At 56.3% G+C, this 19,828-nt stretch overlaps 2 protein-coding genes across 2 annotated transcripts; both read right to left on the bottom strand.

Moving 5' to 3' along the window:
• Positions 1-2,394: 2,394 nt before the first annotated feature.
• Positions 2,395-3,510, bottom strand: LOC122122712 (4-galactosyl-N-acetylglucosaminide 3-alpha-L-fucosyltransferase FUT5-like). Its single transcript, XM_042697024.1, has one exon. It carries the CDS (start codon positions 3,508-3,510, stop codon positions 2,395-2,397), a length of 1,116 nt encoding a protein of 371 aa, XP_042552958.1.
• Positions 3,511-12,415: 8,905 nt separating this feature from the next.
• On the bottom strand, positions 12,416-13,674 carry LOC122122711 (4-galactosyl-N-acetylglucosaminide 3-alpha-L-fucosyltransferase FUT6-like). Its single transcript, XM_042697023.1, has 2 exons — positions 13,630-13,674; positions 12,416-13,543 (listed from the first exon to the last, which is right to left on the bottom strand). Exons 1-2 carry the CDS (start codon positions 13,672-13,674, stop codon positions 12,416-12,418), a joined length of 1,173 nt encoding a protein of 390 aa, XP_042552957.1.
• Between the last annotated feature and the right edge of the window lie 6,154 nt (positions 13,675-19,828).

Here is a 19,828-nt window from a genome sequence, read left to right as displayed (position 1 = left end):
GGGTCTTGAACTCTGGGCCTGAGCGCTGTCCCTCAGCTCTTCAGCTCAAGGCTAGCGCTCTACCACTTGAACCACAGTGCCACTGGTTCCTTGGAGATAAGATTCTCATGGACTTTCTTGCCCAAGGGTGGCTTTGAACCACGATCCTCAGATCTCAGCCTTCTGAGTAGCTAGGATCACAGGCACGAACCACTGGTGCCTAGCCCATGATTGGGGGTGGGCGCTATAGAAAGCCCCAGGGTGCTTTCTCAGAGCCTCAGTTTCCCCATCAGGCTGGCCTGAGAGGCCCCAGGCCTTAGAGATGGACAGAGGATGATGGACCTGGGACCCCAGTGTGTGGCCCCCCCAAACTCCCCTGCTTCCTTAGATGGTGGTGGGGGTGCCAGAGGGACACCAGCCTTGTGGGCCCTTGGCCTCCCAGCTCCCACCCAGCTCCAACATCTCAACCGCAAGGCGCTGGTGCCACCCACCGGAGAGCTGGAAACAAACAGAGCTGCTCCCGGAGGCCCTTGGGCTGGCTCTCATCCTGCCTGGCCTGGTGTAAGCATCTGAGTGTGCACACACACACACAACACCCACACTGCCCAAGGACTCAGGAGACACAATTATAGGCACCTCTGAGCACATTGGAGTTAGACTGGTTGGTTGGTTTTTTTTTTTTAATGTAGGGTTTGAACTCAGTACCTTACCTTTGCTAGGCAGGTGCTCTACTTGGTGAGTGCCAGGCTCCTAACCTAGTTGGTTTGAATTCTTTTTCATCAACAGGCATTTTTCCTCAGGTACTAACTTGGACAATGATCCTACTGCTTATGGCTCCTTAATAGCCTGGACGATAGTTATCAGCTTGTTTGAAGAGCTGCGGCCTTCATAACTTTTTACCCAGGCTAGCCTAGCACTTCAGTCCTCCTGATCTCTGCCTCCCAGATGGGTAAGATTACTAGCATGAACCACCACAGTCAACATTTTTTTTTTTTGAGTGTTGGGGAGGCTAAGGGAGGAGGATCCTGTCCCAGGCCGGCCTGGATACCCTGGCATCCCAGTCCTGGGCTGCCCTCCATCGTACACTACAGCCAGGCATACTGACTGAATCCCCCACCAATTGCAGACACCCCGCCCCCCCTGCTTCCTGCTCAGGGCCCTGTGCCTCTACCTGACCCCAAATACTTGGTGACCCTGCACCTTGTGCCCAGCAGGAAGGGCCCAGGTCCCAGCCCTGCCCCTCGATGATTGTCTCCTGGGTCGTGGCCTCCCCACCTTGCTCGGATTCAGCCCTAGGGACCCTCCATCAGGACTTGACCTTAAGGCCATGGAGAGGTCAAGGGTGGATTTCCTACCTCTTGACATTCTGGGCTGGACCCAGTTGAGCTGTGACCCTTGCCCTGCCATTAGAGGACATTGGTCCCATACATGGTGACAATAAAGTCCCTGGCTGAAGGTGAGTGTCCCCTGAGAATAAGGGGATAAGAAGCCTTCCTTGCAGCATCTCTCTCTGGAAAAGAGAGTCCCCACAGTGGGGAGAAGCACACAGGAAATACCCCCGGTGGGGCTCTGGAGCGGGTGTTTTGGTGGGTAGTCACTGGCAGTTCAGGTCACAAGCAGTGAGGCCCAGGCAGGTGAGACCTAAGATAGAGGAGCCCCATAAAGCTAGCTCTTAATGGTGAAATCCAGCAGACAGCCACAAAACATAACCCCCCAAGAGGAGCCCTAGGATGGTGAGAGACTCTGGCTGGCAAGGCCCCACTAGGTGAGACTCCAGGTGGACATCCAGCCTACGAATGTACAAAACCCCCAAAGATTTGCTCCCTGAGCCAGGACATGGTGGCTCACACCTGTCATCCTAGCTATTCAGGAGGCTGAGATCCGAGGATCTCAGTTCACCGCCAGCCTGGGCAGGAAACTCTGTGAGACTCTTAGTGCCAACGAACCACTAGAAAACTGGAAGTGGTGCTGTGGCTCAAGTGGTAGAGTGCTAGTCTTGAGCAAAAGAGCTCAGGGGCAGTGCCCAGGCCTTGATTTCAAAAGAAAGAAAAGAAGGAAGGAATGGAGGGAGGAAGGAAGGAAGGAAGGAATAGGTAGCTGAGCACTAGTGAGTCACACCTGTGATCCTAGCTGCTCAGAAGGCTGAGATCTGAGGATCATGGTTCAAAGCCAGTCTGGACAGGGATACTCTTCTCTCCAATTGCCCACTAGAAAACTGGAAGTGGTGCTGTAGCTCAAAGTGGTAGAACCCTCGCCTTGAGCAAAAGAGCTCAGGGACAGCGCCCAGGCCCTGAGTTCGAAGCCCCAGGACTGGCACCACCACTACAACAACAACAACAACAACAACAATTTTGCTCCCTGGCAGAGGAGCTCCCTCCCCCCTCAATGGAGGGAGCTCCCCCCTTCCCGGGCGGGTCACGTGAACCAGGAGGCGATGCTGGGCACCGTCTGGTAGCGCCGGTCCTGCTGCAGCTGCCTGCAGGCCTTGCAGAAGGCCAGGCCCAAGTCGCCCAGGTGCGGCCGCAGGGCCTGGCGCCACCGGAAGTAGCTCAGGTAGCGGGCGGGGTCAGCGTCGAGCATGCGCAGATGCTGCGCCAGGGCCTCGGGGCTGCGGAAGTCATCCACGTGGATGAAGGCGTCGGGCGGCAGGAAGCGCTCGTAGTTGCTGCGGCTGGGCCCCAGCACCACGGGCACGGCGGGGGCCAGCAGCGCGTTCTTCCACAGCTTCTCGGTGATGTAGTCCGGGTGCAGCGAGTTCTCGAAGGCCAGGTAGAACTTGTACTGCGCCAGGAGCTCCAGCATGCCGTCCCTGGGCAGCGGCAGGCGGCCGCGGCCGAACACGTCCACGGGCAGGTGCGCGCGCAGCCGCTGGAAGTAGCGCACGCGCGCCGAGCCGGGCTGCCAGTTGGACACGGCCCAGGCCACCAGCTTGCTCTTGGCCGTGAGGTTGACCTGCGCCTCGGCCGGGGGGCCCCGCCAGGCCTCCAGCCAGCCGTAGGGCGTGAAGATGTCCGAGTCGCGGCGGTAGGACATGGTGAGGTTGAAGTAGCCGTCCAGCGCCCGCAGCCGCGCGCAGTGGCTGGGCGACTCCATGCTGAACCACACCCAGCGCTGGCCCGCCGGCCGCGGGCTCGGGGGCAGCAGCGCCCCGGGCGCCGCGCTCACCTCGCGGTGGTGCACGATCACGACGTCCGCCCGCGGGTACACCGAGCGCTGGGCGGTGATGCTGCAGTCGGCCGTGCCGGGCAGCAGCTCCGAGCAGCGGGGCAGATCCATGGGGCTGTTGAAGGGCCACGTCCACAGCAAGATCAGCAGGGGCTGGACGGCCGGGGCCCCCGTCGGGGACGCCAGCTGGGCCGAGCCTTTGGGCGCCTGGGGGACCAGGCCCTGGGGCACGGGCCTTGAGCCACTGGAGGGCAACCAAGGAACAGACTTTGGAAAGTAGAAGAAACAGTACAAAACCAAGAAGAGCAGCCCGGGAAGGCACCATCGCCAGGAACGTAGTAGCTTGGCCCAAGGAGGCAGCTCCATGAGTCCCAGGAGCTGAGAGGAGAGGAAAGAGGCAAACACCAGTTAGCAACCCTCATCTTTCCTGCCCAGGAGAGCACTGTCACCATCCTGGACCTTACTGGTGCAACCTTGAGACCAAGGGGCACAGAAAGAGGCAGCCATAGCTGGGGCCTGGTGGCTCACGCCTGTAATCTTTACCCAGAAGGCTGAGATCTGAGGATGTTGATTTGAAGCCCGCCTGGGCAGAAAACTCCAGGAGACTCTTGATCTCCAATTAACAACTCAGAAAAAGCCAAAAGTGGTGCAGTGGCTCAAGTGGCAGAGCACTAACCTTGAGCACAGAGAGGCTCAGGGACAGCACCTAGGCCCAAGGAAGGGCTGGCACAAAAGAAAAGGGGAGCCTGGTGCTGATGGCTCACACCTGTCATCCTAGCTACTCAGGAGGCTGAGATCTGAGGATCACAGTTCAAAGCCAGCCTGGGCAGGAAAGTCTGTGAGACTCTGATCTCCAATAAACGACCAGAAAACTGGAAGTGGTGCTGTGGCTCAAGTGGTAGAGCACTTGCCTTGAGCTAAAGAGCTGAGGGACAGGGGCTGGGAAGGAGGCTTAGTGGTAGAGCGCTTGCCTTGCATGCCAGAGGCCCTGGGTTCGATTCCTCAGCACCACATAAGCAGAAAGAAAAAAGCCAGAAGTGGCGCTGTGGTTCAAGTGGTAGAGTGAGCTGAAGAGCTGAGGGACAGTGCCCAGGCCCAGAGTTCAAGACCCATGACCGACCAAAAAAAAAAGAGGAGGAAGAGGAAGAAGGAGGGGGAGGAGGAAGAGAGAATAAGAAAGAAGCAGCAGCAGCCATGCCGGAGTTGGAGCAAAGGGAAAGGGAATCCAGTCCCCAGCCCACCTCTTCCTAACCATTGTCCACTCAGGCAGGAGGTTCCAGGGAAGATGGGATAGGACTCCCCCATACCTCCCCAAGAGCTCATCCTTTCCCAGACTCTTTCCCAGAGTTGGACATAACTTCAGAGCCAACACTTGAATCCAGAGCTCTAGTCTTAGAGGGGTACAGTGGAAAGGTTTTGAAAGTCAGGTAAGAGCTTGCCAGTTAGAGTAGGAATGGAAGCCAGGGCAGTGCTGGCTGTGCTTTGTCATTGAAAAGCCAGGAGATGCCGGGCGCTGGTGGCTCAAGCCTGTAATCCTAGCTAGTCAGGAGGCTGAGATCTGAGGATCACGGTTCAAAGCCAGCCCGGGCAGGAGAGACCGTGAGACTCCTACCTCCAATAAACCACCAGAAAACTGGAAGTGGTGCTGTAGCTCAAGTGGTAGAGCGCTTGCCTTGAGCTGAAGAGCTGAGGGACAGCGCCCAGGCCCAGAGCTCAAGACCCACAACGGACAAAAAAAAAAAAAAAAAAGTCAGGAGATGAGAGAATGCCTGGCTGGTTTGTGTCTAGGGAAATGTAGGATTTGTATAGAGCCAGCAATCTGAGATTTTTTTTTTAATTTAATTTTATTTTTATGCTGGCCCAGCACTCTGTCGCTGAGCTTTTGTGCTCAAGGCTAATGCCGTAGCCATAGCGCCACTTCTGGCTTTTCAGTAGCTGATTGGAGATAAGAATCTCAAAATCCTTCTGGCCTGGCTGCCTTTTAAACCAGACCTCAGATCTCAGCCTCCTGACTAGCTAGGTTTACAGGCTTGGGCCATGGGTGCCTGCTTGCCTTCACCTCCCCCCCTTCCCCCACCCCCCCCCCCCCCACCGCTGGGGATGGAGCACTGCCACACACTGTCAAACAACCCCTCAGGTGCCACGCTGGCAGTTGGGGCCCCAGGCACAGTCTGTAGCCCCATCCTGCGGGACGGGCAAAGGCCAGAGGAGGGGCTGGGGCAGGTAGAAGAGCTAGAGGGCATTGGGACCCACTGGGCTCAGTGTGGTCAGGGGTGCCCACTTGGTGTCCAGCACTGTGGAGGCCAGAACACTGCAGGAGGGGGAGGGGAGCATGAAGGGTGGCCAGGTCAGCTAGGCTGTGACAATGTCCTGAGGCCTCTTGAAAAGACCCCCTGGGACTTGGACAAGGGTATTTCTCCTAATCCAAAGACCTGCTGGCGTGCGCCTGAGCATCTGCAGCACCCAAAAGGCACATAGGGACAGGAGCTCCCCTAGAGGACCAGAACCAGCATCTCCTGGAGCCCTGCCAGGCCCTCTCTCCCCCATGGCTCCATCTTCCCCTGTGCTGTTTGGGCTCAGGGGTTGAACTCTGGGGCTCACACTTGCTAAGTCAGTCTGGAGCACCCCGGGGCACAGGTCCCCATCCCGTGTGTATCCATTCCCGCTGCCCATCACCAGGGCCTGCGAGAGCCCAGCCTCCGCACAAGGCTGGGGCAGAGGACGCCACCCCACCATCCACAAGCCCCACGGAAGGGGGCTTGCTCTGTCACCTGGGCACCGGCTGACGCTCCTTTGTGGAACTGACACCTGCTTAGAGAAACTGGGTTACATAATATATCTCTATTTTCCACCAGGCCCTGGTAGAACACCCCTGTCATCCCAGCTACTCAGGAGGCTGAGACCTGAGGGTCATGGTTCAAAACCAGCTTGGGTAGGAACGTCCATGAGACTATTGCCAATGAGCCACCAAAAAACCAGAAGTGGAGCTGTGGCTCAAGTGGTAGAGCCCCGGCCTTGAGCTAAAAGAAGCCCAGGGACAGTGCCCAGGATGAGTTCAAGCCCCAGGACTGCCACAGTGCGGGAAATAAAAGCCGCAAGAGCCTGCAGACCAAGCTTTATGGTAGCTTTATGGTAGCACGCATCTTTGCCCAGGGGTCCATGAAACTTCATCCTAGCTACAGCTGTGTGCCATGCAGGCAAAGTTCTGTGCCTCCTAGGAGCTCAGGGGTCCTGCTTCTAGAAGTTTTCTCCTAGTTGCCATTGCTTCATTGATCTGAGGCCTGGAGAGCACAGTCGGCTGGGGTAAGGGCTGCCTGGCAGTCTTTCCACCCATGCATCCACCCCTGCGTTCACCTACGCATGCGTCCACCTGCCTCCCTCCCTCCCTGCTGGGCATCTCAGAACACCTCCTGTTGGCCACCTGCGTGGCGGGCTGCACTCCACGTGGGGGCTGCGCCTGTGGCCTTGTCTATGGGGCCAAGTGGATGAAAACTGGCAGGGAACCTGAGTGACAGAAGCGGGGCGGGGCTGGCGGTGACGTTTTGGGAGACTTTCAGGAGATAGGCCCTGTGTGCGCGACAGTGGCTTCCAGCTTCTCGCCTGGGCTCGTGGGCCGGGGCTCTCAGGTTAACACACACTCAAGCAGTGGCCATCAAGATGGCGGTGAGGCCCCTCACCCTTCCTAGGGGACAAGTCCTCCCTAGTGACCCAGCGGACAAAAGGCCAAGGTCATGTCCCACTCATGCCGACCCCAAAGTATTTTTTTCTCTAGAAGAGGAACGAGAGTACTCAGGAGGCTGAGATCCGAGGATCATGGTTCAAAGTGAGTCCGGGCAGGAAAATCGGTGAGACTCTTATCTCCAGTGAACCCCAGAAAACCAAAGTGGAAGTGGGAGCTGTGGCTCCAAGTAGCAGGGCAGACATTCCATAAGCCCAGGTGTGACTGAGGGAGGCATGGGAGACATCTTGTTTGTTTGTTTTGGTTTTTGTTTTTGCTGGTTGTGGGGCCTGGGCGCTGTCCCTCAGCTCTTCAGCTCAAGGCTAGCGCTCTACCACTTGAGCCACAGCGCCACTTCCAGCTTTTTCTGCTTATGTGGTGCTGAGGAATCGAACCCAGAGCCTCATGCATGCAAGGCAAGCGCTCTACCACTGAGCACCTTCCCAGCCCCAACATCTTTTTTATTTATTTTTTCTTTTGGCCAGTCCTGGGGCCTGAACTCAGGAACTGGGCACTGTCCCTGAGCTTTTTTGCCCAAGACTAGCACTCTACCACTTGAACCCCAGTACCACTTCTGGCTTTTTCTATGGTACTGAGCAATCGAACCCAGGGCTTCATGCATGGTAGGCAAGCACTCTACCACTAAACCACCTTCCCAGCCCCTGGGAGACATCTTAAGAGGACCTTACTGAACCCCCCCCTCCAAACCACTACCCAGTACAGTGAATAAAAACAGTTGTCAGCTCTGGAAAAAAAACTAAAGGCATTATATGTCACAGTGAGAGCAGGCAAGAGAGATTAAAGCTGGGTGCTGGTGGCTCACACCTGTGGAATCCTAGCTACTCAGGAGGGTGAGATCTGAGGATTACAGTTCGAAGCCAGCCCAGGCAGGAAAGTCCCTGAAACTCTTATTTCCAATTAACTGCCAGAAAACCGAAATTGGAGCTGTTGCTCAAGTGATAGAGCGCTTGCCTTGAACAAAAGAGCTCAGAGACAGCACCCAGGCCCTGAGTTCAAGCCCCATGACCAGAAAAAAAAAAAAAAAAGAAATGGTAGAGCACTAGCCTTGAGCAGAAAAAGCTCAGACAGCACCCAGACCCTGAGTTCAACATGACCAACAAAAACAAAGAACAAACAAACAAACAAAGATGGAGAGTTCCACACCTGCCTGGGAAAAGTACTGAGTACCAGGCCAGCCCAGGCTACACAGTGAGTTCAAAATCAGTCTTGGTTATCAGACTCTGTCGGGAGGAAGTGGCCCCAAACCAGGCACACTGTGGCCCTCATATTCTCACCATTGCAGGCCAGGAAGGACCCCGGCGGGCAGGGGGCTGCGGGTGTATCCCCGGCGCAAGCTGGACAAGGTGGGACAGGGCCCCTCTGCTTGGCAAATCCCACACAACCCCGGGACCTGCCAGCCCAGACGCCTGGTTCCCCAGTGACCCCAGGATTGTGACAGCCAGCTGTAAGCTGACCAGAGGCCATTCCCCTGGCTTTCCCGTGGCCACCCAGGAGGGTCTGGAGGGTCCTTGGCCAGGAGAGACCCAGCACCCCGGGGGTGGGGGGCAGAATGGGAGGGTGTGGATCACATCTGCCCAGGAGGGCTTACCTGTGCGCAGCTAGCTGTGCAGGACGCCAAACCTGGAGGCACTGCTCTCTCCATGCTGAACTGAGGCAAAATGGTAGAGGAGGAAGAAGGAAGCGGGTCCTGAGCCAAACCCAGGCGCTTTCTCCCTCCTGACACCTGCCATTTATTAGGTCATTGACGATAGCATATCTCAACTCTGTCATTGGAACTGCTAGATTCCCCAGGAGTGGTGGACAAAGTTCAAGCACTGTCGGCTGGGACCTTTGGAAGAGGCTGGGTGTCTTTGGGCACACACGCACAAAGGAGAAGTTGACCAGAGCCACTGAGTCTCAAAGTGGGCTCTGGGGGTGGCCCCAGGGGTTCATTGAGCCCATCTCTCATCCATCTTCCTTCCTTCCTTCCTTTTTTCTTTCTTCCTCCCTCCCTCCCTCCCTCCTTCTCCCTTCCTTTTACCTTTCTCCCTCCCCCTGGGGCCTGAACTCAGGGCCTGGGTGCTGGTTACTGAGCATTTTTTTTCATTCAAAACGTGCCCTACCATTTGAGCCACAGGTCCACTTCCCACTTTTTAAAAGTCAGTTCTGCAGCTTGAACTGAGGGCCTGGACACTTTCCCTGAGCTTCTTTGGCTGAAGGCTAGCACTCAACCACTTGAGCTACAGCACCACTTCTGGCTTTTTCTGTTTAAGTGATGCTGAGGAATCGAACCCAGGGCTTCATGCATGCTAGGCAAGCAGTCTACCACTGAGCCACCTTCCCAGTCCATTTACTTCCCACTTTCTGCTGGTTACTTGGAGGTAAGAGTCTCATGGACTTTCCCCTCATGGGTTGGCTTTGAGCTGAGATGCCCAGATCTAGGGTTACAGGTGTCAGCCAGGGGCCTCTGGCTCGCGGCTCAGTGCTGGTGGCACAGGTGGCGGGACCCCAGGGCGCTTTCGGTGGCTATAAAATGCCCCAGGGGATCAACAGATTTACTGAAATGTATGACAGATCATCCTGGAAGATTGGTTTTGTTTATTTTGTCCTTGGGCATGACCAACAGTCTAAGGCACAATGGGGCTATTGCTTCCTGTTCAATAAAATTATTTTTACTTCAGGTGCCACACTGACCTGGAATTTTCTGCCATGGCTCTGGGAATGACAGCCCCAGCTCAGCAGCCACGGCCGCAGCTCTGTAGCAGGCGGTGCCCGCCAGGGTCGCTCCCCAAGCCCAAGAGTCACAGGTCTCCAGGAAAGACCTCCTCAGACAGAGGCCCAGGAGTGTCTCACAGGAGACCTTCCTACCAGCTCGAGAAAGCAGCTTCCACACGCGATCGGGGTTGGAGGGTGGAATCAATCCTGGGACTGCATTAAGACATCATCCTGGTCAGAAATCCAGAAGACGCTTCCTTCTGTCCTCCCATCCGAGCCCCAGATACTAAGCAATTTGCCATAGAGGGAAAGTGAAGCAGGGGAAGACCAATAATCCATAATCCCTCTTCAGGGGAAGCTGGGGATTTATCAGACTCGCTCCACCAAGCCTGTCACCCATAAGTTGTTAGGTTTTTTTTGTTTTTATTTTTATGTTTTGTCAGTCATGGGTCTTGAACTCTGGGCCTGAGCGCTGTCCCTCAGCTCTTCAGCTCAAGGCTAGCGCTCTACCACTTGAACCACAGTGCCACTGGTTCCTTGGAGATAAGATTCTCATGGACTTTCTTGCCCAAGGGTGGCTTTGAACCACGATCCTCAGATCTCAGCCTTCTGAGTAGCTAGGATCACAGGCACGAACCACTGGTGCCTAGCCCATGATTGGGGGTGGGCGCTATAGAAAGCCCCAGGGTGCTTTCTCAGAGCCTCAGTTTCCCCATCAGGCTGGCCTGAGAGGCCCCAGGCCTTAGAGATGGACAGAGGATGATGGACCTGGGACCCCAGTGTGTGGCCCCCCCAAACTGCCCTGCTTCCTTAGATGGTGGTGGGGGTGCCAGAGGGACACCAGCCTTGTGGGCCCTTGGCCTCCCAGCTCCCACCCAGCTCCAACACCTCAACCGCAAGGCGCTGGTGCCACCCACCGGAGAGCTGGAAACAAACAGAGCTGCTCCCGGAGGCCCTTGGGCTGGCTCTCACCCTGCCTGGCCTGGTGTAAGCATCTGAGTGTGCACACACGCACAACACCCACACTGCCCAAGGACTCAGGAGACACAATTATAGGCACCTCTGAGCACATTGGGGTTTGTCGGGTGGGTTTTTTTTTTTTTTTTTAATGTAGGGTTTGAACTCAGTTCCTTACCTTTGCTAGGCAGGTGCTCTACTTGGTGAGTGCCAGGCTCCTAACCTAGTTGGTTTGAATTCTTTTTCATCGACAGGCATTTTTCCTCAGGTACTAACTTGGACAATGATCCTGCTTATGGCTCCTGAATAGCCTGGACGATAGTTATCAGCTTGTTTAAAGAGCTGCGGCCTTAATAACTTTTTACCCAGGCTAGCCTAGAACTTCAGTCCTCCTGATCTCTGCCTCCCAGATGGGTAAGATTGCTAGCATGAACCACCACAGTCAACATTTTTTTTTTTGAGTGTTGGGAGACTAAGGGAGGAGGATCCTGTCCCAAGCCGGCCTGGAGACCCTGGCCTCCCAGTCCTGGGCTGCCCTCCATCATACACTACAGCCAGGCATACTGACTGAATCCCACACCGATTGCATAGACACCCCGCCCCCCCTGCTTCCTGCTCAGGGCCCTGTGCCTCTACCTGACCCCAAATACTTGGTGACCCTGCACCTTGTGCCCAGCAGGAAGGGCCCAGGTCCCAGCCCTGCCCCTCGATGATTGTCTCCCGGGTCGTGGCCTCCCCACCTTGCTCGGATTCAGCCCTAGGGACCCTCCAGCAGGACTTGACCTTGAGGCCATGGAGAGGTCAAGGGTGGATTTCCTACCTCTTGACATTCTGGGCTGGACCCAGTTGAGCTGTGACCCTTGCCCTGCCATTAGAGGACATTGGTCCCATACATGGTGACAATAAAGTTCCTGGCTGAAGGTGAGTGTCCCCTGAGAATAAGGGGATACGAAGCCTTCCTTGCAGCATCTCTCTCTGGAAAATAGAGTCCCCACAGTGGGGAGGAACACACAGGAAATACCCCCGGTGGGGCTCTGGAGCGGGTGTTTTGGTGGGTAGTCACTGGCAGTTCAGGTCACAAGCAGTGAGGCCCAGGCAGGTGAGACCTAAGATAGAGGAGCCCCATAAAGCTAGCTCTTAATGGTGAAAGCCAGCAGACAGCCACAAAACGTAACCCCCCAAGAGGAGCCCTAGGATGGTGAGAGACTCTGGCTGGCAAGGCCCCACTAGGTGAGACTCCAGGTGGACATCCAGCCTACGAATGTACAAAGCCCCCAAAGATTTGCTCCCTGAGCCAGGACATGGTGGCTCACACCTGTCATCCTAGCTATTCAGGAGGCTGAGATCCGAGGATCTCAGTTCACCGCCAGCCTGGGCAGGAAACTCTGTGAGACTCTTAGTGCCAACGAACCACTAGAAAACTGGAAGTGGTGCTGTGGCTCAAGTGGTAGAGTGCTAGTCTTGAGCAAAAGAGCTCAGGGGCAGTGCCCAGGCCTTGATTTCAAAAGAAAGAAAAGAAGGAAGGAATGGAGGGAGGAAGGAAGGAAGGAAGGAATAGGTAGCTGAGCACTAGTGAGTCACACCTGTGATCCTAGCTGCTCAGAAGGCTGAGATCTGAGGATCATGGTTCAAAGCCAGCCTTGACAGGGATACTCTTCTCTTCAATTACCCACTAGAAAACTGGAAGTGGTGCTGTAGCTCAAAGTGGTAGAACCCTCGCCTTGAGCAAAAGAGCTCAGGGACAGCGCCCAGGCCCTGAGTTCGAAGCCCCAGGACTGGCACCACCACTACAACAACAACAACAACAACAACAATTTTGCTCCCTGGCAGAGGAGCTCCCTCCCCCCGTCAATGGAGGGAGCCCCCCCCTTCCCGGGCGGGTCACGTGAACCAGGAGGCGATGCTGGGCACCGTCTGGTAGCGCCGGTCCTGCTGCAGCTGCCTGCAGGCCTTGCAGAAGGCCAGGCCCAAGTCGCCCAGGTGCGGCCGCAGGGCCTGGCGCCACCGGAAGTAGCTCAGGTAGCGGGCGGGGTCAGCGTCGAGCATGCGCAGATGCTGCGCCAGGGCCTCGGGGCTGCGGAAGTCATCCACGTGGATGAAGGCGTCGGGCGGCAGGAAGCGCTCGTAGTTGCTGCGGCTGGGCCCCAGCACCACGGGCACGGCGGGGGCCAGCAGCGCGTTCTTCCACAGCTTCTCGGTGATGTAGTCCGGGTGCAGCGAGTTCTCGAAGGCCAGGTAGAACTTGTACTGCGCCAGGAGCTCCAGCATGCCGTCCCTGGGCAGCGGCAGGCGGCCGCGGCCGAACACGTCCACGGGCAGGTGCGCGCGCAGCCGCTGGAAGTAGCGCACGCGCGCCGAGCCGGGCTGCCAGTTGGACACGGCCCAGGCCACCAGCTTGCTCTTGGCCGTGAGGTTGACCTGCGCCTCGGCCGGCGGGCCCCGCCAGGCCTCCAGCCAGCCGTAGGGCGTGAAGATGTCCGAGTCGCGGCGGTAGGACATGGTGAGGTTGAAGTAGCCGTCCAGCGCCCGCAGCCGCGCGCAGTGGCTGGGCGACTCCATGCTGAACCACACCCAGCGCTGGCCCGCCGGCCGCGGGCTCGGGGGCAGCAGCGCCCCGGGCGCCGCGCTCACCTCGCGGTGGTGCACGATCACGACGTCCGCCCACGGGTACACCGAGCGCTGGGCGGTGATGCGGCAGTCGGCCGTGCTGGGCAGCAGCTCCGAGCAGCGGGGCAGATCCATGGGGCTGTTGAAGGGCCACGTCCACAGCAAGATCAGCAGGGGCTGGACGGCCGGGGCCCCCGTCGGGGACGCCAGCTGGGCCGAGCCTTTGGGCGCCTGGGGGACCAGGCCCTGGGGCACGGGCCTTGAGCCACTGGAGGGCAACCAAGGAACAGACTTTGGAAAGTAGAAGAAACAGTACAAAACCAAGAAGAGCAGCCCGGGAAGGCACCATCGCCAGGAACGTAGTAGCTTGGCCCAAGGAGGCAGCTCCATGAGTCCCAGGAGCTGAGAGGAGAGGAAAGAGGCAAACACCAGTTAGCAACCCTCATCTTTCCTGCCCAGGAGAGCACTGTCACCATCCTGGACCTTACTGGTGCAACCTTGAGACCAAGGGGCACAGCAAAGAGGCGGGTCATAGCCTGGTGGCTCACGCCTGTAATCTTTACCCAGAAGGCTGAGATCTGAGGATGTTGATTTGATGCCTGCCTGGGCAGGAAACTCCAGGAGATTTCTTGATCTCCAATTAACAACTCAGAAAAAGCCAAAAGTGGTGCTGTGGCTCAAGTGGCAGAGCACTAACCTTGAGCACAGAGAGGCTCAGGGACAGCACCTAGGCCCAAGGAGGGGCTGGCACAAAAGAAAAGGGGAGCCTGGTGCTGGTGGCTCACACCTGTAATCCTACCTACTCAGGAGGCTGAGATCTGAGGATTGCAGTTCAAAGCCAGCCTGGGCAGGAAAGTCTGTGAGACTCTGATCTCCAATAAATGACCAGAAAACTGGAAGTGGTGCTGTGGTTCAAGTGGTAGAGCACTTGCCTTGAGCTAAAGAGCTGAGGGACAGAGCCCAGGCCCAGAGTTCAAGACCCATGACCGACCAAAAAAAAAAAAAAAAAAAAAGAGGAAGAGGAAGAAGGAGGAGGAGGAGGGGGAAGAGAGAATAAGAAAGAAAAGAAATAAAGAAGCAGCAGCAGCCGTGCCAGGGTTGGAGCAAAGGGAAAGGGAATCCAGTCCCCAGCCCACTTCTTCCTAACCATTGTCCACTCAGGCAGGAGGTTCTAGGGAAGATGGGATAGAACCCCCCATACCTCCCCAAGAGCTCATCCTTTCCCAGACTCTTTCCCAGAGTTGGATATAACTTCAGAGCCAACACTTGAATCCAGAGCTCTAGTCTTAGAGGGGTACAGTGGAAGGGTTTTGAAAGTCAGGTAAGAGCTTGCCAGTTAGAGTAGGAATGGAAGCCAGGGTAGTGCTGGCTGTGCTTTGTCATTCAAAAGCCAGGAGATGAGAGAATGCCTGGCTGGTTTGTGTCTAGGGAAATGTAGGATTTGTGCAGAGCCAGCAATCTGAGATTTTTTTTTAATTTAATTTTATTTTTATGCTGGCCCAGCACTCTGTCCCTGAGCTTTTGTGCTCAAGGCTAATGCCTTAGCCATTGCGCCACTTCTGGCTTTTCAGTAGCTGATTGGAGATAAGAGTCTCAAAATCTGGGCTGGGGAGGTGGCTCAGTGGTAGAGCGCTTGCCTTGCATGCCTGAGGCCCTGGGTTCGATTCCTTAGCACCACATAAGCAAAAAGACGGAGGTGGCGCTGTGGCTCAAGTGGTAGAACGCTAGCCTTGAGCTGAAGAGCTGAGGGACAGCGCCCAGGCCCAGAGTTCAGGCCCCACTACCGCACAACCCTCCCCACAAAAAAAAAAGAATCTCAAAATCCTTCTGGCCCGGCTGCCTTCTAAACCAGACCTCAGATCTCAGCCTCCTGAGTAGCTAGGATTACAGGCGTGCGCGCGCCTTCCCCCCTGCCCCCCTACACATCGCTTGGGGTGGAGCACTGCCACACACTCTCAAACAGCCCCTCAGGTGCCACGCTGGCAGTTGGGGCCCCAGGCACAGTCTGTAGCCCCATCCTGCGGGACGGGCAAAGGCCAGAGGAGGGGCTGGGGCAGGTAGAAGAGCTAGAGGGCATTGGGACCCACTGGGCTCAGTGTGGTCAGGGGTGCCCACTTGGTGTCCAGCACTGTGGAAGCCAGAACACCACAGGAGGGGGAGGGGAGCATGAAGGGTGGCCAGGTCAGCTAGGCTGTGACAATGTCCTGAGGCCTCTTGAAAAGACCCCCTGGGACTTGGACAAGGGTATTTCTCCTAATCCAAAGACCTGCTGGCGTGCGCCTGAGCATCTGCAGCACCCAAAAGGCACATAGGGACAGGAGCTCCCCTAGAGGACCAGAACCAGCATCTCCTGGAGCCCTGCCAGGCCCTCTCTCCCCCATGGCTCCATCTCCCCTGTGCTGTTTGGGCTCAGGGGTTGAACTCTGGGGCTCACACTTGCTAAGTCAGTCTGGAGCACCCCGGGGCACAGGTCCCCATCCCGCGTGTATCCATTCCCGCTGCCCATCACCAGGGCCTGCGAGAGCCCAGCCTCCGCACAAGGCTGGGGCAGAGGACGCCACCCACCAACCACAAGCCACACGCAGGCAGCATGCTCTGTCACCCGGGCACCGGCTGACGCTCCTTTGTTGAACTGACACCTGCTTAGAGAAACTAGGTTACATAAAATATCTCTTTTCCACCATTTCCTGGTAGTGCACCCCTGTCATCCCGGCTACTCAGGAGGCTGAGACCTGAGGGTCATGGTTCAAAACCAGCTTGGGTAGGAACGTCCATGAGACTATTGCCGATGAGCCACCAAAAATCCAGAAGTGGAGCTGTGGCTCAAGTGGTAGAGCCCCGGCCTTGAGCTAAAAGAAGCCCAGGGACAGTGCCCAGGATGAGTTCAAGCCCCAGGACTGCCACAGTGCGGGAAATAAAAGCCGCAAGAGCCTGCAGACCAAGCTTTATGGTAGCACGCATCTTTGCCCAGGGGTCCATGAAACTTCATCCTAGCTACAGTTGTGTGCCATGCAGGCAAAGTTCTGTGCCTCCTAGGAGCTCAGGGGTCCTGCTTCTAGAAGTTTTCTCCTAGTTGCCATTGCTTCATTGATCTGAGGCCTGGAGAGCACAGTCGGCTGGGGTAAGGGCTGCCTGGCAGTCTTTCCACCCATGCATCCACCCCTGCGTTCACCTACGCATGCGTCCACCGGCCTCCCTCCCTCCCTGCTGGGCATCTCAGAACACCTCCTGTTGGCCACCTGCGTGGCGGGCTGCACTCCACGTGGGGGCTGCGCCTGTGGCCTTGTCTATGGGGCCAAGTGGATGAAAACTGGCAGGGAACCTGAGTGACAGAAGCGGGGCGGGGCTGGCGGTGACGTTTTGGGAGACTTTCAGGAGATAGGCCCTGTGTGCGCGACAGTGGCTTCCAGCTTCTCGCCTGGGCTCGTGGGCCAGGGCTCTCAGGTTAACACACACTCAAGCAGTGGCCACCAAGATGGCGGTGAGGCCCCTCACCCTTCCTAGGGGACAAGTCCTCCCTAGTGACCCAGCGGACAAAAGGCCAAGGTCATGTCCCACTCATGCCGACCCCAAAGTATTTTTTTCTCTAGAAGAGGAACGAGAGTACTCAGGAGGCTGAGATCCGAGGATCATGGTTCAAAGTGAGTCCGGGCAGGAAAATCGGTGAGACTCTTATCTCCAGTGAACCCCAGAAAACCAAAGTGGAAGTGGGAGCTGTGGCTCCAAGTGGCAAAGCAGACATTCCATATGCCCAGGAGTGACTGAGGGAGGCATGGGAGACATTTTGTTTTTTGTTTTTGGTGGTCGTGGGGCCTGAACTCTGGGCCTACGCGCGTCCCTCAGCTCTTCAGCTCAAGGCTAGCGCTCTACCACTTGAGCCACAGTACCACTTCCAGCTTTTTCTGCTTATGTGGTGCTGAGGAATCGAACCCAGCGCCTCATGCATGCAAGGCAAGCACTCTACCACTGAGCACCTTCCCAGCCCCGACATCTTTTTTATTTATTTTTTCTTTTGGCCAGTCCTGGGGTCTGAATTCAGGAACTGGGCACTGTCCCTGAGCTTTTTTGCCCAAGGCTAGCACTCTACCACTTGAACCCCAGTACCACTTCTGGCTTTTTCTATGGTACTGAGCAATCGAACCCAGGGCTTCATGCATGATAGGCAAGCACTGTACCACTAAACCACCTTCCCAGCCCCTGGGAGACATCTTAAGAGGACCTTACTGAACCTCCCCCTCCAAACCACTACCCAGTACAGTGAATAAAAACAGTTGTCAGCTCTGGAAAAAAAAACTAAAGGCATTATATGTCACAGGGAGAGCAGGCAAGATTAAAGCTGGGCACTGGTGGCTCACATCTGTTGAATCCTAGCTACTCAGGAGGGTGAGATCTGAGGATTACAGTTCGAAGCCAGCCCAGGCAGGAAAGTCCCTGAAACTCTTATTTCCAATTAACTGCCAGAAAACTGAAATTGGAGCTGTGGCTCAAGTGGTAGAGCGCTCGCCTTGAGCAAAAGAGCTCAGGGACAGCACCCAGGCCCTGAGTTCAAGCCCCATGACCAGAAAAAAAAAAAAAGTGGTAGAGCACTAGCCTTGAGCAGAAAAAGCTCAGACAGCACTCAGACCCTGAGTTCAACATGACCAACAAAAACAAAGAAACAAACAAAGATGGAGAGTTCCACACCTGCCTGGGAAAAGTACTGAGTACCAGGCCAGCCCAGGCTACACAGTGAGTTCAAAATCAGTCTTGGTTATCAGACTCTGTCGGGAGGAAGTGGCCCCCATTTTCTCACTTTCCCAGGCCAGGAAGTACCCTGGCGGGCAGGGGGCTGCGGGTGCATCCCCGGCGCAAGCTGGACAAGGTGGGACAGGGCTCCTCTGCTTGGCAAATCCCACACAACCCCGGGACCTGCCAGCCCAGACGCCTGGTTCCCCAGTGACCCCAGGATTGTGACAGCCAGCTGTGAGCTGACCAGAGGCCATCCCCCTGGCTTTCCCGCGGCCACCCAGGAGGGTCTGGAGGGTCCTTGGCCAGGAGAGACCCAGCAACCCAGGGGGGGGAAGGAGAAGGGGAGGGTGTGGATCACATCTGCCCAGGAGGGCTTACCTGTGCGCAGCCAGCTGTGCAGGACGCCAAACCTGGAGGCACTGCTCTCTCCATGCTGAACTGAGGCAAAATGGTAGAGGAGGAAGACGGAAGCGGGTCCTGAGCCAAACCCAGGCGCTTTCTCCCTCCTGACACCTGCCATTTATTAGGTCATTGACGATAGCATATCTCAACTCTGTCATTGGAACTGCTAGATTGCCCAGGAGTGGTGGACAAAGTTCAAGCACTGTCGGCTGGGACCTTTGGAAGAGGCTGGGTGTCTTTGGGCACACACGCACAAAGGAGAAGTTGACCAGAGCCACTGAGTCTCAAAATGGGCTCTGGGGGTGGCCCCAGGGGTTCGTTGAGCCCATCTCTCATCCATCTTCCTCCCTCCCTCCCTCCTTTCCTCCCTCCTTTCCTCCCTCCCTCCCTCCCTCCCTCCCTCCCTTCCTTCCTTCCTTCCTTCCTTCCTTCCTTCCTTCCTTCCTTCCTTCCTTCCTTCCTTCCTTCCTTCCTTCCATCCTTCCTTCCTTCCTTCCTCCCTCCCTCCCTCCCTCCCTCCTTTTACCTCTCTCCCTCCCCCTGAGGCCTGAACTCAGGTCCTGGGTGCTGGTTACTGAGCATTTTTTTGTTCCCATTCAAAATGTGCCCTACCATTTGAGCCACAGGTCCACTTCCCACTTTTTTAAAGTCAGTTCGGCAGCTTGAACTGAGGGCCTGGACACTGTCCCTGAGCTTCTTTGGCTGAAGGCTAGCACTCAACCACTTGAGCCACAGCACCACTTCTGGCTTTTTCTGTGTATGTGGTACTGAGGAATGGAACCCAGGGCTTCATGCATGCTAGGCAAGCAGTCTACCACTGAGCCACCTTCCCAGTCCATCTACTTCCCACTTTCTGCTGGTTACTTGGAGGTAAGATTCTCATGGACTTTCCGCTCATGGGTTGGCTTTGAACTGAGATGCCCAGATCTAGGGTTACAGGTATCAGCCAGGGGCCTCTGGCTCGCGGCTCAGTGCTGGTGGCACAGGTGGCGGGACCCCAGGGCGCTTTCGGTGGCTATAAAATGCCCCAGGGGATCAACAGATTTACTGAAATGTATGACAGAACATCCTGGAAGATTGGTTTTGTTTATTTTGTCCTTGGGCATGACCAACAGTCTAAGGCACAATGGGGCTATTGCTTCCTGTTCAATAAAATTATTTTTACTTCAGGTGCCACTCTGACCTGGAATTTTCTGCCATGGCTCTGGGAATGACAGCCCCAGCTCAGCAGCCACGGCCGCAGCTCTGTAGCAGGCGGTGCCCGCCAGGGTCGCTCCCCAAGCCCAAGAGTCACAGGTCGCCAGGAAAGACCTCCTCGGACAGAGGCCCAGGAGTGTCTCACAGGAGACCTTCCTACCAGCTCGAGAAAGCAGCTTCCACACGAGATCGGGGTTGGAGGGTGGAATCAATCCTGGGACTGCATTAAGACATCATCCTGGTCAGAAATCCAGAAGACGCTTCCTTCTGTCCTCCCATCCGAGCGCCAGATACTAAGCAATTTGCCATAGAGGGAAAGTGAAGCAGGGGAAGACCAATAATCCATAATCCCTCTTCAGG

This window comes from Dipodomys spectabilis, unplaced genomic scaffold (assembly GCF_019054845.1).
Source record: "Dipodomys spectabilis isolate Male_0828 unplaced genomic scaffold, ASM1905484v1 ptg000215l, whole genome shotgun sequence".
NCBI classification, from domain to species: Eukaryota; Metazoa; Chordata; class Mammalia; order Rodentia; family Heteromyidae; genus Dipodomys; species Dipodomys spectabilis.
This window is presented reverse-complemented; position numbering and strand designations above follow the sequence as displayed.